Here is a 16,890-nt window from a genome sequence, read left to right on the forward strand (position 1 = left end):
GCAAACTAAACCTACACTCTTTCAGTTAGTTCACGTATTTTGTCATCTGTCAGGAAAAGGTGAACGACCTTGTATGTTTACATTACTCCCCCCTATGCTATTCACACAGGGTATACAGGGTGTTCAGCCATGCCAGACAATTGAAGGAACAGTGCATTAGCCTTTGACACCATGAATAAAACTGATGTAGGCTAAATAATAGTTACTAGATGGTTTGCCCATTTTACTTCAATATAAAGGATCCTGTTACATTGCTCCGTCTCTGACCTCTTTTTTAAGAAGCTTCAAAAGATCAAACAGAGAAAATTAGAAAGGTTCTCAATCTTGGCCTAATTTTTTTCCTCTAATTTCAAAGACAAATCTGGTTTCTCATTTCCACACTAGAAGTGCCATCAAGTCTTCCTGGTTTCTGCTGTTGGCAAAGCAAAGAGCACTAAATGGGGCAAAACACAGCAGAGTACAAAACATACGAAACAGAAAGAATGACAGACTCTTCTTTAATAAGATAATTCTCGTTGTTATGCAGAATACAGAAGACGTGTCAGGACAAAATGGGCTTTGAGGGCAGCGCTAAACGTTTTTTCACTTTGGACAACTATTTCTATGTCACTCATGATCCATATATGGAGAAAAAAAGTCATTACATATAACACACTGGTCCTTACACTGGATTATCATTCAGCCTTATCATTGAATATAAACCTAACTTTTTAAGTACATAAATGTGAAAAGCTGGAACACTGGCCACTGTAAGGCAGAGAAGCATACTTATATTGCACCAGTGAGAAGGCATTGGCAGGTACAGTATCTCCAGGAAAATAGCAATTGAGAAGAGTTGAGAGTCACTTGGAAAAGGTGTGTTTGGTTACCCACAAAGAGAACACTTTGGGAGATTCCCTGGATGCAATGAATTAATAGCTAATGTACAATGCTGATCCCAGATTACAGGTATTGTGGGAGATGCTAACCCTGCATCAGGGTGTGTATGTGTATGAGTATCCCACCACCCCTCTTTTAGGGGGAGGGGGAATGAGATACAATAGGTACTTGTTTACACCTGCTTTCCTTATTTTTATTAGTAATGGCCATGACGTGTCAGATAATTTTCTTTGCTCATAATATCAGTGTTAATAATAAAAGCATAGCAGTCTGAATCATGTAAACCTCTAAGCAAGCTAGTAACTCCTCCCTCAGTCATTACAAATGAGTTTATATTCTGCAACCAAAACAGATCAGAGTCAAATGCACCACTGTAGCATTAAAAGCTCCCTAGTTCAGATTTGAGCTTTCTTCATAAATCTTGTGTTACATATGAGGCATAATCTACTTGCTTGTTCCTATTACAGAAACAGATACATTCTTCTATGGTATTTTGGACTTTAGAATTGGACTCAGGAAACCTAACAGCAGATGCAAACAGACATCAGAGACCATCAGATCAAATTTTATATAAATAAGAGCAATGGAACTCTAAAAATGTCTAACAGTATGGTCTGATAGGGTGACACAGACCCAAACCAAAGCAATAAACAGTGCTCTTTCATTTATGAAACACAAGAGAATGGTACCTTAAATATTTTAAGATCTTTGTAAAATCCTTTACACTAAAGTACCTTCATGGATCAGTTAATGCAAACTCTCATTCTTTGACATAGAAATTTGCTTCTTCAAAGTAAGGTACTTAGAAATATTAACAACTCTATCTTCCAATGTTCATGTGGTAAAGCAATACTACAGTCCCCATTAACAAGTGATGCATCTAAGACAGACAATTTATATGATTGGCCCATGACTACCGGGACTGGAATGTCAGTATCAAACAATAAAAAGTTCCTTGTGTGTGGTTCAGATGAGCAATATCATTATTGCCTTTACATTGTCTACTCTCTAAAAATACTGCAGATTTGAGCACATTCATTTTTCTCTGCATCTGATCTTACAACACTGACACATGAATTGATCCCTCTTTTATATTCTGCTCATTGACTAAGTAATAGAATGTTCTAAAGGATCGACACCCACAGAATTGGCATTTGGGTAGGTACAACACAGCACAAAATCTCTTCTATAGGTAAAAGTGGAAACTCAAAAACCTCAGTATTTCAGTGACTTTTGGAAAGTCAAGCATAAAATGTGTTCCCAAGCTACAAACTTATCTTTTAAATGATGCGTCTGAAAAGGCAAAATTGTAGCCTCAAAATTACTGCTATAAACTTAATGCATACCAATTTGAACATTAGGTCATACTTGTCAAACTGCAGATCTTTGCTGAATATGCAAAGCTTTTATTTTGCAATTGTTTTAGAATTAAAAGTAAAAGAAGTATTTCTATTTTAACTGCATTTCACTTTTCTCCTACTCTATAAGCAATAACCCAATTGCCTAAGCAAGACATGTGATGCATGAGTTAATAATAAACATAAAAACTCTCCCTTCTCATACATCAATACTTCAAACTACTCAGTCATCTAAACACTCCAAAATCCTAATTCTTCAATCACCAATGTGAATGAATGAGGATTTTTTTTAAAGTCTCTTGCAATCAGCCCCTCTGACAACAAGGTTAAGTCAAGGAAAATGTATTAAAGCAGAAAAACCAATTACCACTTTCTGTATGCTTATAGACAAGTAAGACACAAAAGATCTTTCTTGACAGCCCTTAAGTAGCACATTCCAACGCAGCCAAAGGAATGTGCAAAAGTCTCAGACAGAAGGGTAAGGCACTCTACTTTCACCTGGATTGTATCTAAAGTCATGTAAATATGATTGTTTGGGTAAAGTCAGTTATGTTATGTCATTGTGCCAGAAGGACAGTTCTGCTTTGGAAGGAGAGTCTTACCATGTTTTTGTACAGTGTTTCTTACCCAAACTGAAATACAGTAAGACAACTGAGAAATATGCTGCAACTTAAATGAGTGCCAAGCTGCCTTTCCCTGTACTGTCTTTTGGACTGAAGCTCAAACAGTTACAAGAGTTTACAAGCAAATAAAATATAATGAACTGTGACACACTAAGAAGAAATATTCCGGAACCATCAGTGTTCTTCTGTTGGAATAGCTAATGTTTTTATTTAAAAAGATTTCAAGGACATTCATGACCCAATATATATGTTACAAATCACTTGAGAGAAAGAGATATCAAGAGCAGCAGAAAATACCCATTTTTGACTTTGTCAGGAAAAATCCATGGGTGTGTTCCTAATTTTTAATCAGCTTGATTAAAGAGAACAGCACTCTCATTGACAGCTCAAATTTTAAAATTCCACTCAAAAATTTGACAAGCAGCTAGCAAGAACTTTAAAGAAAGGTAGTATTTTGGGGTGTTTGTCCTAAAAGAGACACAGTTTTCTTTCCTAGATCAACCACAAAATCTCATTACCTGATCACAGAATGGTAAATTTCTGTACCCTGATCTGCACTGACTTGCAAGGCTTTGAACGGGGCGAAGAATTCCTAGTTAGGACATATTTTTAGACACAGGAGGTAGTTCACAGAGTGCTTGAGGAAGGAGAAGCACCTTTCAAAGCATGACACACAAGCCCACAGACATGAGAAGAATTCACATTGCCTAAATACAATGTGAATTTCAGACTGTTTGTTCCCCTATCTTTGCACTTTGCACTCAGCTAAAGGTACTGACAGAAACTTCATACAAACATATGAAAAAAAGTCCCTCTCACTCCACAGGGAGTAAGTACTTCTGTCAGTTTCTACGTGTTAACTTAGAAGACACTGCTTTGGGTAAGAATGGCTTCTCTTTCATTTCTGATTTTGGTAAAATCTACATAAACTCCATTTATCTCTATCAGTAAAATTCCTATGATAATATTCTTGTCCATGACTATCCACCTCCAGATTCCCCAGGAAGTAGGGACTACTGGGGATATTGTCTTGTCACTGGAATAGGAACAGTTGATATAATCAAAAATATTTTCATCTGGTTAAATGAATACTATGCTGTTTGGAAGTTTATTCACTAATTTATCTACCATCAGTTTTCTTCATACTTCCCTTCATGCTTAGTGGCATGATTAACATCTGCAAACTGTGTATTGGGCTGGTTATGCTGCAAACCACTTGGTTACTTCCATCATCATTCAAAATGCAAAGTAGGATAAAATAGGATTAGAATTACTCTTCCACAAATCCTCTCAGGGAGTTCAAAAATGCTCCCTTGTCCTCTCTACTCCAGTTCCCTTGTTATTTTTCAGTTTCATAAGCTGGTTAGATGGAAATAAACACAAAACGGTAAGAGCTGTCTTGGCAGCCTCCAGTGAATTCCCACCGTAAGCATTTTTACATCCCACAGCAAGCAAGCAAGAAAGCAAGCCAAGGTGTTTCGTAAGAGCAACCCACAAGTCTTAACAAATGCATTTACAAAATTAAATGAAGCTTTCACCATTTATGCTATAGCATCTTGCAAGGGTCTAAAAACGTCACCTTCAGGTCCAAGCAACCAAAAGCAGATTTTCATACAAAGCTGTTTTCATTGGGCCCTGTATAAGCAGGTGTTTAAAATGTACTCAAGCAGCGAAATAGAGAATTATGTTTCACCAATTATTCTGATGAATTCTGCTGTGGAAGTCTGAAGTCTAGCACAACATGAGGGTTTTTTGTACTAACCCTATTTTAAGACTCCTCTAGCACAGACCACAGCTCTGTTCTGTACTAATACTGTTCCCAAAGTCAATCATTAGAAACTGCTATCCTCTCTAGCTCTGGAAGACAGAATAAAAATAATTAAGACAAGAATTAAAACAACTGCTTCATACAGTACAATCCAACTTCAATCAGAATACAGAACATCCCAAACAAAATGTTTCTGAATGCTTTGCTTGTCCTCCTCACCTCTAAAAACACTCTATAACTACAGTTTGGAAAGGTAACTGAGTAAAACAAACATATGCCAAGTTATTCTCTTACCTTAGATATACCAAATGAATAGAGAAAAGTAAAAAAATAAGGATAATTTATTTTTATAAAACTCTTCAACATATTGATGACATTTTGATCAGTACTGCCAAAGACCTGGAAGTTCCCAGAGGACATGGTGCTCCTTAACACAGAGAGTGGACACTTTTCTGCTCCATACAGTACTGGAAAGAAGACATCAGGGTGAGCTCTGTGGCCACCTCATTATGTGCAGTGCTTCCAGGCATGGGCAGCTCTGATTCATCCATAGCTCAGACATACCTGCCTGCTCCACAACTCTTTCTGGGGACTCAGTCACTGTCAGTCCCACATTCCAACCATGCTCAAGCTCTGTAACTGCAAAACAACTCAGCAAAGGCACAAGTCTAAGAAGTGGGCAGATGATGCCCATGTAAAAGATGGGATAAACTGACATTTAAAAGTAGGAGGCATAAAACAATGTCTACAGAAGCTGCAGATGCCTGCTCTGAACCCAAATGAGATGAAAATGTCATCCCTTACATAAAGATATTTCCTACGGAACACACAGTTATATTACCCTGTATTTATTTCTGATTTTCAATTGAACATTTTTCCAACGGTTACGTGAAAAATACAACTGGTGACAGTTTGACCGCTCCAATTACCTAATGGTTACTTTGTTTTTTCCAAATTGCTTGCTGAAGAAGGGTGCGTAGATATTTAATGACATGGTGTCTGAGTGACCATGTTGTGTTCTCAGAACATAACAGAAAAAAGAAGTATGGCCTTTTGTGCATTTCTGTCTGATTTAACTTAGGAAGTTACTTCTTATGAATGCAAAAACATCATTAATCTGGAGAGGATTTTAAAATCTTGTTTTATAAATATTTTCCATGGAAATTTGGATATTCAGCTCCTTCTCATTTCCCTACTGAAGCTGCTTATTAAACTACCATTATAACACATTGTTTGTACACGAAGTTTGGATTAATTTTACTGTGACTGAATTAAATCGCAAAAGCCTCAGAATTGTCAGGTAGCTGACTAGACCCTTTTATTCCCAAATTCCAACATACACATTTAAATGTATTGATCAATTATGACTGAAAAAAATCCTTTCATCACGCTTACCTTATTTTCTTCATGTTCAAATACACCAGGTTACTTATTTTCATATTTCAATTCTCAACATATACTTACACTGCAGGTTTTTCAGAGCAGGCCATATTTCCTTATTAGCCCAGGCATTATGTATCTATGTATATCTAATCCCAAGTCTTTAAATATTGTTTTTATATAAATTCACTAATACTGATAATGATAAAGAGAGAGAGTGTTTCTGGGACTTTTGACTATGGATAGATCCAGACAGTGAATATGAGGTGTGAATGCATGCTTTGGAGAAGTTTCAGGTCCACTTAAGGGACAGATGAGAGTCACTCCTTTCTCATGAAAGACTCAAGAGTAATTTGTAATTCACAGTGACATTCACCACTGAAAATAAAATAAACAGTACATATGAGGTTGCTGCCTTTTTGTAATTTCATATAGTAATTTCCGTGAAATCATATTTTTATAAAATATGATCTACATGGATAATTTTGCAATGAAGAACTAGTCAGGTCAAACTTACTGATTCAGCAAGAGTACTATTTTTGTGAGAAGAGCTGTATCTGAAGATACGGAAAAGCAAGTAGCTTCCTGGAAGGTAACTTAGTACTACAATACAAAATAGAACTTTGTGCATTCTCCCTCAGGGTAGGGTTTATTTCCTGGTTTCTTTAATAATGTTGTGCTGAAATATTTAATGCATATTTTGAAAAACCTAACAAGTATTCAACTTTAAAGAGCTAACATCAAACAATTCTCTCTGCTCCTCTCAATCAGCTTCCACCTACTTCAGCTCTCCAAATGCAATTCAGAAGGCATCAAACACAAATAAAATTTAGGCTGAACTGTTCGGTCACAGACTAGCCTTCTGCCAAAACCCTGCAGCTCAATCCTGCTGACTTCATGTTGCTATTCAGGATATTTCACAATGACTGTTCTTTTCTAATGCTACCCCAAACAGCAGAGACTCTGTCGTATAGGAAGGAGGGGAGAGACAAGACTACCATCCCGGCAGTTGATCAGCACCAACTATGTTTCTGTTCTGCTCAAATCTCATTTGTTCCAGGAAATCTACTCTAAACAGAACACAGGAACACAAAATATAGAGTAGATATCTCTGAAAAGAGCATTTATCAAGGGCATATAAGCATTGCCAAAATATATATCCAACTGTTACTGTGTCATAAACACATTTGAGAAGAAGGACATGAGATTAACAGGAGTCTGCCAAAAGATTACTTACCATGTTCTCCACAGACCCTCATCTACATATATTAAGAACAAATGCTCATCTCTTTTAGCACACAGCAAAGCATCGTCTAGGTCTCTCAACAAGACAGCAAGTTGTTTTTTTTAATTTATTTTTTTTTCATTTCCCTTTTCTTTTTTTAATACAATTTCACCCACATCATTAGACACAGACTGATTATACCAGTAAAAAATATAGTAATGGAGTTGTTGCAGGAACCTCTGTGTTACACATAACTCCATCTGGCTGTATAATAAATGAATAAATGAAGGGCTGAGATTTCTCCCTTCCACAGGGACATGAGTACTTGCCAGTCTCTCCAGATGCTGCTCCCCAAGAAGCACATGAAAATGCATCTCTCAGAAAGCACCACTCTGACAAGATCCACTGCAAATGCACCTTCTGCTCTTGTCATTGCTTCCCCTTCACCTTAATCGGACACTCTAGTGTTGTCTAAAGTATCTCTTACATAGAGCATCAATTCTCATCAAACAAACTTGAAACAGAATAAATTTCATTCTCTATCTTCTTCCTGCCTACACTGACTTGAGAAATATTTTACTTCAGGAATTGCCTCAGGGGGCTTTGCAGCAGAAGGCAGAGTAATAGTATTTATCCTAAGAAGAAAACAGAAGTAGAACTGTTTGATCCAAAACTCTACGCTCTGTCTACATCTACCTCTGCTCTTACTTACCTGATGAATAAACAAAATATTAAATGTGGTGGCATTTAATGTAGTTATTTTGACTGCTCCAGGTTCAGCAGACTACAGTCTCAGCTCATACAACCCACAACAATTCCAGAAGGTGCAAAACCAACCCTGCTTACCTTTCATCCCAAACTTAGAGTGTCTTCCAAACTTCAGAATAATGAGGGTTATTACTAAGCCAGTGCACACCAGTGCTGCAATTCCCACCACAACATACACCTAAAAAAAAAAAAAAGGACACAAACAGACCTGTTTGTTTTGTTTTTGTGTCTTCAAAAACAACCAGCATACATTCAGATTAATCCAATCATGAAAAAAGATTGATTTCAACTGGGGAACATTTGCACTCAGATCACAGAGTGCAGAAAATAGACACTTGTTGAGGTTTCTTCTATTCTGCAGAGAATAGAGACTCAGACACTTATGAGAACTTTTTCAACATCCTACACATTCAAGGCAGGTGGGAGGGAATGTACATCACCCTTTTTCCTTCCAGCAGAGTGGCATGTTACAAGAAAACAAGAACAGTACATAGGAAAAAAGAATTTACTGTAGGAATGGTTGAACACTCCAGGTTAAATACTGGAGTGGCTGTGAAGGCTCCATCACTGAAAATACCAAAACCAGCGAGGACACAGCCATAAAGAACCATACTGTTCCTGCTTTAATCCGGGGACCTTGGACCAGAGGACATCCACAGGTCCCACCTTTACCACCTTGGCAGTTCAATGACTGTTATCAGATGAGACAAGACTGTCTTGGATCCTCCAAATTTTTAGCACATTGTCCACACTCACAGTCTGCTCTCCGATTCATGATTGCACACTCTCCTCTGCTGCTGCTTTACAGAATCAATGATGGAGGGAGGCTGCAACGTCAACCAGGGTTGTAACCCACTATCAGTTTCCAGCATTTCAGTTCAGGAAAGCACGAGAGGCAAGGCAGCAAAGGAGGAGGCCCATCAGTTCAGACACTTGTACTAAAATCTATCACAAGCCATTTAATCAAAAACATACAGGAAATAATGTCTAAACCATACAGTTAGATTTCAAAAATTCACTGCAGCACATCACTTCTCTAACATGGAGGTGACTCTAGGATGGATATTATCTTCAAATATCCAAATATTTTCAAATTACCTTGGAGGTCTTAATTTTGTAAATGAAGATTTGCTCTCCTTGACTAAAAATTAGATGCAAAGTCTTAGGCTAAAAAAATGACAGAAATGACAAACAAGTTGTTCAGAAAAGCAAGACACAAAACAGCAGTTTTACTTGAACTGAAAAGTGATTCACTCATCCAAAAAAAAAGGAAGAAGGACAAGAATGGGGAGCACTGATTTTATTTTTTATCCTTTTTGTTTCCTGAGTTTCGATAACAACACAATAATAGCTATATTTTAGTGATAGGCCAGAGTCTTATTACAGTGTCTGCAATTTTGTAAGTTGTATAGACAAAAAGTCCAGAAAGATCACAGACCAGCAAACAATGCATATACTTACAGTGATGCTATCTTCATTCTCTTTGTTGGAAACATCCGTCGAAGTGATTTGATTACTGTTATTTGTGGCATCTCCAAGATCATTAGGTGTGGTTTCATACTCTTAAGAAAGGAAAAAATGTTGCTTTTATAACATCATAACTTTGATATGGAAATGGTTTTCTATATTATTTCTGCTCTGTAAGATGGTAAGGTCGCTATCAACTTTGGGAATTTAAGCTCTTTGGACACAACTCATAACTGCTAAAGAAACTGGAATGTTTTGGGAGGGATTCAGTGTGGCATGTAATTGAACAAATGTGCTCTGACTGACAAACGTGAAAAAATAAGCAATCTACGTCATAATATGTATCCCTACTGGAAACACTAGAGTTAAATGAGACCTTCATCCATAGAGCTATTTTTATGTGCTTCTGACTTCACATTAAAAATGAAAGACTGCCCTCTACACTGAACTTCACCAGCATTGTATTCGGTCAAATATAGGACAGTCTTAGAAATTAGCTTGAGCACTTTTGTTTTGCTGAGAAACACTCGGCAGATGGGTTTCAAGTATCTTAATAATATTAAATATGAAATAGCTGTTTTCATTTGTTTAATAAATAATTTTTTCAAAACATGTTATATGCATAATGATTAAGGTTTAGCATTGCTATCATACAGATAAACATTTAAAAATTAAAGTGTCTGAGATGGTATGAAGAAATTTGATTGATTTATCAAAATAATTCCACTGACATGGCTGCAAGGGCAAAACCAGAACTATTCCATACCAAGAATGATCATGGCTCAATTATTTATAAGAACTTCAAAATAAAACACAAATATCACAGTCCACAATTTCCTGAAAAAATTATTCAAATGAGAGAAAAATAATTAAATGTTATATATATGAAGTTAAGATAAATATGAATTAAAATAAAATTTTAAAATGCATTTATTTTATTATTACATCTGGGAACACAATAACATTTTAATATCACACCTGTAACATATGCAGATGAAAGAAACAAAGGGCAATTACTGCCCCTGTTGTAAAATACACCTCCAGCATCATCACTTAAGTTTGCAATTAAATAGGTATTTCTTCACATGTTTTGATTAAAATCAGTGCCATAAGACTGCCTAAAATCTTAAATGTGAATTTGAAAAAGCTCTTGCAAACTACAGTGGCAGGAGCATTTCTGAGCATGGAGGTCCAGCTGAGCAAGAACAGGAAGGGCTTGCACTTAAGCACTATTCTCCTTGAGCTCCCAAGGCAAATTTGGAGAGCTCAGCTGGCAGTGTTAGTAAGAAGTTGCACTGGGCTTTTGATCTTCAGGCATGCAAGGACACATTTGCTTTCTGCAAAGCACTTGCAGGCTGCAGATTTTTTTTTTTGGGGTACAGGAAGCTGTCAGCTACCTCTGGCACCAGTGCTACAATCAGCACAGTCAGGATGTCTAAACAAGTCACATAGTCTATTTGGGCTCTAAACTATGCATGCCAAAGGACAGGACGCTTTCAAGACAAGATATGTATTAAACATACAGAGTTTCAAGAGAAAAAAAATCAATTTCCTGATCTTTTACCATTTGAATTCTCCAACTCTGCACTGCACCTGTGTGTGCATAGCTTATCATGAAGCAAGGTTAGAGCAGCAGTAACAGGAGGATGAACAGCATTCCTTGCTCATCCAGGTAGCACAATAACTGCCTGAATGGCTCACCTGCACAAGCAGCCTGGACTTTCGGACAAGGTTCTGTGCTCACCATCTGTCACTGTGAGTACATTCTTTGCCAGAGCAGAGGAGGAGATTTCTACTTCATTATTTGCAGGCAAAGCTTACTTTATAACAAGTACTTCAACCTAAAAAAATTGTCCTTTACAATTAGCTGGGAAAATTTTCACAAAGATGGTTTTGGCCAACCATATATTTATTATTGTTTTATAAGACTAATGCATAAAACAAATATTTAGAGCTTTTGCTGCTCTGACTTTGTAAAACAAACTCTGAAGAAGGAAATTTTTTGTTCCCAGTTTAACTTGTAAATAACAGCTGATCCTTTTTATGGTTCTGTTTATGCTCAGTCCTGTTCTAACTACTGGAAATCACACCCTGGAGGGCTAATGAGAACCACAGGTCTGGTCTGTGAATCCTCTACACTTCTATATTAAAATGGGCAAGAGCTAAGGGAGGCTACATTGGTATACTGGTAGTATGCTGACATTGCTTGCTGTCTAAATGTGAATCATTTGCATTTGATGTATTGCTAGATCTTCAAAGCCCCTGGAAATGGGTGGATCAGGCAAGGAAAATACACGCGACGGCTATCCAGCCAAAGCCGGACAATTTGAATTAAACAAATTCCTGTTCATTTCACTAAGAAATCCTGACAGACAGTGAGCACTCCTACAGACAGGGCCACGCCTTTTGACTCATGCTAGGTAAGGCTCATATTGCTTTAGGGCCAAGTTCTCTGGCGCTCTGCACCTCATGCAGCCACCAGTGACTAATAACAGCTGCGGTGATTAGCAGCTGATGCTGGCAAGGATTTTACTGCCATTTCACAAGCAAGGTGCATGGGAAAAACACAACAGCACAGCCACATCAGCACCGGGGGTGGGGCACTCTGCACAGTCATTCTGGGGTCTGGCAGATACGGGCCAGATTGTCTCTCTCATGTTCATAACCACGTTAGAAGAGGCATCATGGCATGAAAATATGAACTTAGAGCCAAAGGAGCTGGCTCTACACTCAGTGTTCTGTTCACACCCATGTGAGTTATTTCTCTTAGTTAATTTCCAGAGGTGCCACAGAGGTGAGCAAGAGGCACAAGCAACTGCTCCACTCGTGGCAAGCTGTGCCCCATGCAGGCAGGGGAAAACTCTATGGCACTCAGCCTGATGTCACCTCATCAGATCTTCTGATTTCTGTTGTATGTTCAAATTACTTAGTAAAAACATTTGGAAATCGCCTCACATCACAAGGACAGCAGTTTCAAACAGCAGAAAGAACGGCCAGGAATAGAGGAAGGCTGCCTTCACCTAGACTACAAGTCCTACAGGCTGTGATCTGCTAATAAAACTTGAAGCACACACCTCATCAGAAACCCACCCAAGTCAGTCAAAGCACATCACTCACATGGCTAAAGTCATACACACACATCAGGACCTAGATAAAAAGCTCAGAATCAAAATCTTCATGCATACAGCTCATATAACACAACACATGAAGAAACTGTGCAAACCATCGCCACATTCTCATTCCCATCCCTCCCTTCTCCTTCTCCTCCAAAATAAAGATTTTTGGAAAGAGAGGGAGGGGGAGCTATCCTTTGGAGTTTCTAAGCATTTGAAGTCAAATTGATGCTTCAATTGCACATTTGCTAAAGTTTAATGACGTGGAATGTAATCAAAGCAACAACATTTAGATCAGCTTTAAGTAACCTGAGTCATGGGATATTTCATCCAAATAAAAGTACTCTAAACAGGATCCAGCTTCAAGCCGTTTGTGTAGGGTAGGTAAGATGAACTTTTCTACTCACCAGAAGTATACCAGAAATATTTTATAAAACCAGACTGTTGCTTTTCATTCTCCAGATTCTATTTCAGTGCACACTGATTTTTCACTGGGTACATTTTGCCTAACTAAAAAAATAATGTGAACACTGTGCCATCAAAATCTCCTGGCACACACTCAGCTACCACTAAATTGATGGTCTGCTTATGCAAGAGAGATTAAGGGAAGGTACAAATGAGCAGACAGAACAAAATAAATTGCCTACAGGAAAACTTACTTGTGCCAACTTCATTTCTAAGTGGGATTTAGGGGTACATTTTTGGATGCAAAACAAGTATGGAATCATCCCTGAAAAAATAAATTAAGTTGTATAAAGAGAAATCACAAACTTTCTTTCCTCCAAGAAATGCCTCCAAAAGGTTCACAAAATCTCATGTCTGTGAACTACATCACACAGCTGTCCTACAGGATCAACTGCACCCATTTGCAGCAGTGGATTTATGCTTCTCCTAATGTGAATCAAAAGCAGCATAGTAAGTAAAACATCATATTGTCATCACATATGTTAAATATAAGACAGGAGAACCAAAACCACAAAGTACCTTTTAGAGCTGTATTATTCTATGTGACATTTCAATATAACTGAGCCTAATATTTGAACTTTTAATGTTCCAGTTCCTTCATTTCTATTATTAAAAGAAAAGAAAATCAAATATATACCATAAACGTCTGGATCCAAAATTGGGCCATTACCTGTACATGGAAAAGAGAGAGAGAGAAAGAAAAAAAAAAAAAAAGGAAGAAAAGCTTTGTAAATAAATTGCAAATGGTGGAAGAATAAAAATTTCTCTAGGAGTAGTTTTAAGAGTTGACTTTATTTGCCACAGCAATCATAAGTATCTACATAAATGCAAATCAACATCAATAATGGCAGTTTATTAATTACATTTACAACCATCTTAGAGTTAATCCACAGGTTAATATTTTGCTTATTTTGCTTCTGGCAGGGGCATGAGTTACTTTAGGCAAAATCCTGGTTTCCACTAGTTACATATATATATATTTGTCTGTGTGTGTCTGTGTGTGTCTGTCTGTGTGTGTGTAGTAAGTGCAACAATAGCTATTCCTGTTGATAAATGAAAGGTAACATTTTCCCTGAATTTAGGTGGAAGCAGATTTCACAGAGTGATTTTTACTCCATTTAAAAAAAAAGAAAATTATGCTATTACATCATTGTGCAAGCAAACCACTTTAAGCAGTGAGCTGGCAAGTTAAGAGCTACAGGTAGAAATTACTTAGGCAGAACCACTTGATTCACTCTATAAAAGGATGCTTCACAGAAGCCAGCTACATAGCTGATCCCAGACAGAACTCTTTCAGTAAGAGTCAGATGTGTCACTTTACAGTAGCAAATGGATACCTGTCTAGTCTACTCTTCTCTCAATTTTACTAGTTCCTGTTTGCAGCTTTTTTTGATTACTTACTGCATGAATGTAAGGTTTAGCACATATGAGAGTAAATGCACAGAACAGCCACAGAAATTAGTGAGCTGTTATTCATGTTTTGCAAGATATTTGTGTTGTGTTTGAACATACCCATTCATTCTGATTTATAATGTACCTCTAGCATGGCTAATGTAGTAGGCTTATAGTTATCTCTTCTGTATATTTTCTCTTTATTTTTCCAAGTTTGGAAATAAAATTAACAAATAACTAAAATCTCTAAAGATTAATCCAACTTCAACGAACTTGATTCTGTTTATAATACTATACAGTAAATCCATAGCACAAGCATTGCACGGGCATAATGCCACTGTGAAGTAAGAGCAGAACACCATTGTTAACAGCACAAGAATCTGTGCTGAAAATACCAATTACAACATATTTGTAGAACGGCAGCAGAAAATTAGGCATATTTTAAAATACCCTTGACAATATTCCAGTATCTAGGGATACATGTCAATAAATCCCATGAGAACTGTCATGTCAATTGGCAGAAATAAATGACCAGTGAAGAAAGACTAACTATTTATCCTCAAGTAATCTGACCAGACACTTTTGTCCACAAAAGTTCATGGATTCAGTTTTCCGAGTGTAGAAAATTCAAGTGCTGAAAAACTGTATTTCTAACTCACCTTCTGTAATCTGAAGTAGAAATAAAAGCCCAAACAACAAAAAAACTCCCAGTCCCTTATGAATTAAATGTCAACATTTTTGTTTCTGTTTACTGGAATTGGGATAAGCTAAGAAGATGAGTATAACCATTAAATCTTCCCAGACATATGAAATAAGAAGTCATCAATTCCATTAAAATATCTTTTATATAACTAAACACTTCAAATAAAGCTACAAAAATCAAGATGCTGGACAGACAACGCCAAATTTCTATTTAGTATTACTTTTTCTGTTTAGCACATAAAAACATGTCAACTTAATCATCAGTTGAGGTTATTTTAACATTAAGCTTCACCGCAATCCTTTCACACATTTACACACATTTATTTTCAAGGCCAAGTACAGACAGAATGGCGCCATTGTTTTGGCCCCCATTAGAAGAGGTTGTTGAGTAAATGAGCTATCAAAAGCCTTATCCTATTCACTCATCTTTACAAACTACATCAACTACACTTGGATTGTTTGCTTCTTTCTTTATAAATTTGGCATTTTCAAAATAAAGCATCAGCAAAAGACTCAATCCAAAAACATACTTCTGCAAAGCACATGTTATGCTGCACAAGCAATATGCTGCTTCTAAGGCATATTTAGCATATTTTAGTTTGACAAGATATATGTGTCTTGGGCTCTTTCAGCTGAATTTTAACATAGAGAATCAGCAGGTGAATATGTTTAATTAAAAATATCAATTAGTAGTAAAAATCTCTCCCACCTTCACTAGCCATTTTGGATTAACTATGAGAACAGTGTCCAGAATAAACCATGACCATTTCATGCTTACTGTTCACAGCAATTAGTCTCAAATAATCAAGTCACTCTCAGCAAGAGCTGGAAAACAAGAACTTTAGCAGACTTAAGATAGGTAAAAATTCAGCTAGTAAGATATGAAATGCATTCTTCCAGGTCTTCACATTCAAAACAAATTCTTAATTTACAACATTAACTATCATTAGCACAATCAAAATCCCAATATGGTACATTTTGTCCTCTCTTTTATGCCTACATCCTCAAACCTGTGAAAAACAGTTATTCAAGAAGCATGCTGAAAGTTAAGAGCATCTTAGCACAAATTACGTCTTCATTGTGTTTGATCCAACTCTGAAAGTGGACTATTACACTATTGATGTAGAGCATGCTTCAGACTTGTCACGTTTACTTTGGATGAGCATGTGGATTACAGGTGAGGGGATTTTTTTTTTATCTTCAGAGCATTTGCTAAAGTGATGCAATAACCAGAGAATCAGTTTAAATCTCAGTAGGTGTACCCCACCCCATGAAACATCAGGACTGGTATTTAATTCAGTCATGAAAATATGAAAATTAACATAATACCAGAGTGTGGGCCGTAATCTTTGTGCTTCAGTGTGCAATATGTGGGCCAAAAGAAGAAACTACACAGTAACGACAGCACTGAAAAAGCCTTTTAAGGATTTGAAAAAGCTGACAGTGCTTTAAATAGCAATAGTATAGAACAAAAATTGTAATACAATGCATTTGCTCTTATGTGAGCTTCAGTGGAGGAAACAACAATGTTGTGATGTTTTCTAAAGCTCAGTTCCATGATTCTTGCAGGAGGAAAGTAAAAACAGTACTGAGGAGGCTACGTAGATGAGCCATTTCCCCTGTTGTTAATTTTTAAGACTGGTTTGGTGCCATCCACTATGCATGATCTAATTTCTAATGCAGTTACATCCTGTCTATACACAGTCCCATTTCCTCTATACTCTTTTTGTGAGGCTTACTTTACTACAGA

The 16,890-nt window shown here is 37.0% G+C and overlaps 1 protein-coding gene across 3 annotated transcripts in view; it reads right to left on the reverse strand.

Annotated features, from left to right (window-relative positions):
* Nucleotides 1-16,890, reverse strand: part of NTRK2 (neurotrophic receptor tyrosine kinase 2) — a 195,288-nt gene that overhangs the window by 131,025 nt on the left and 47,373 nt on the right. For all 3 annotated transcript variants that reach the window (XM_014869110.2, XM_088156795.1, XM_014869114.2), the window contains exons 9-11: nucleotides 13,684-13,716; nucleotides 9,463-9,563; nucleotides 8,080-8,179 (exon numbers count right to left, since the gene is read on the reverse strand). In XM_014869110.2, the coding sequence (XP_014724596.1) occupies nucleotides 8,080-8,179; nucleotides 9,463-9,563; nucleotides 13,684-13,716 (234 nt within the window). The remainder of the gene's footprint in view (nucleotides 1-8,079; nucleotides 8,180-9,462; nucleotides 9,564-13,683; nucleotides 13,717-16,890) is intronic.

This window comes from Sturnus vulgaris, chromosome Z (genome assembly GCF_052056855.1).
Source record: "Sturnus vulgaris isolate bStuVul1 chromosome Z, bStuVul1.hap1, whole genome shotgun sequence".
NCBI classification, from domain to species: Eukaryota; Metazoa; Chordata; class Aves; order Passeriformes; family Sturnidae; genus Sturnus; species Sturnus vulgaris.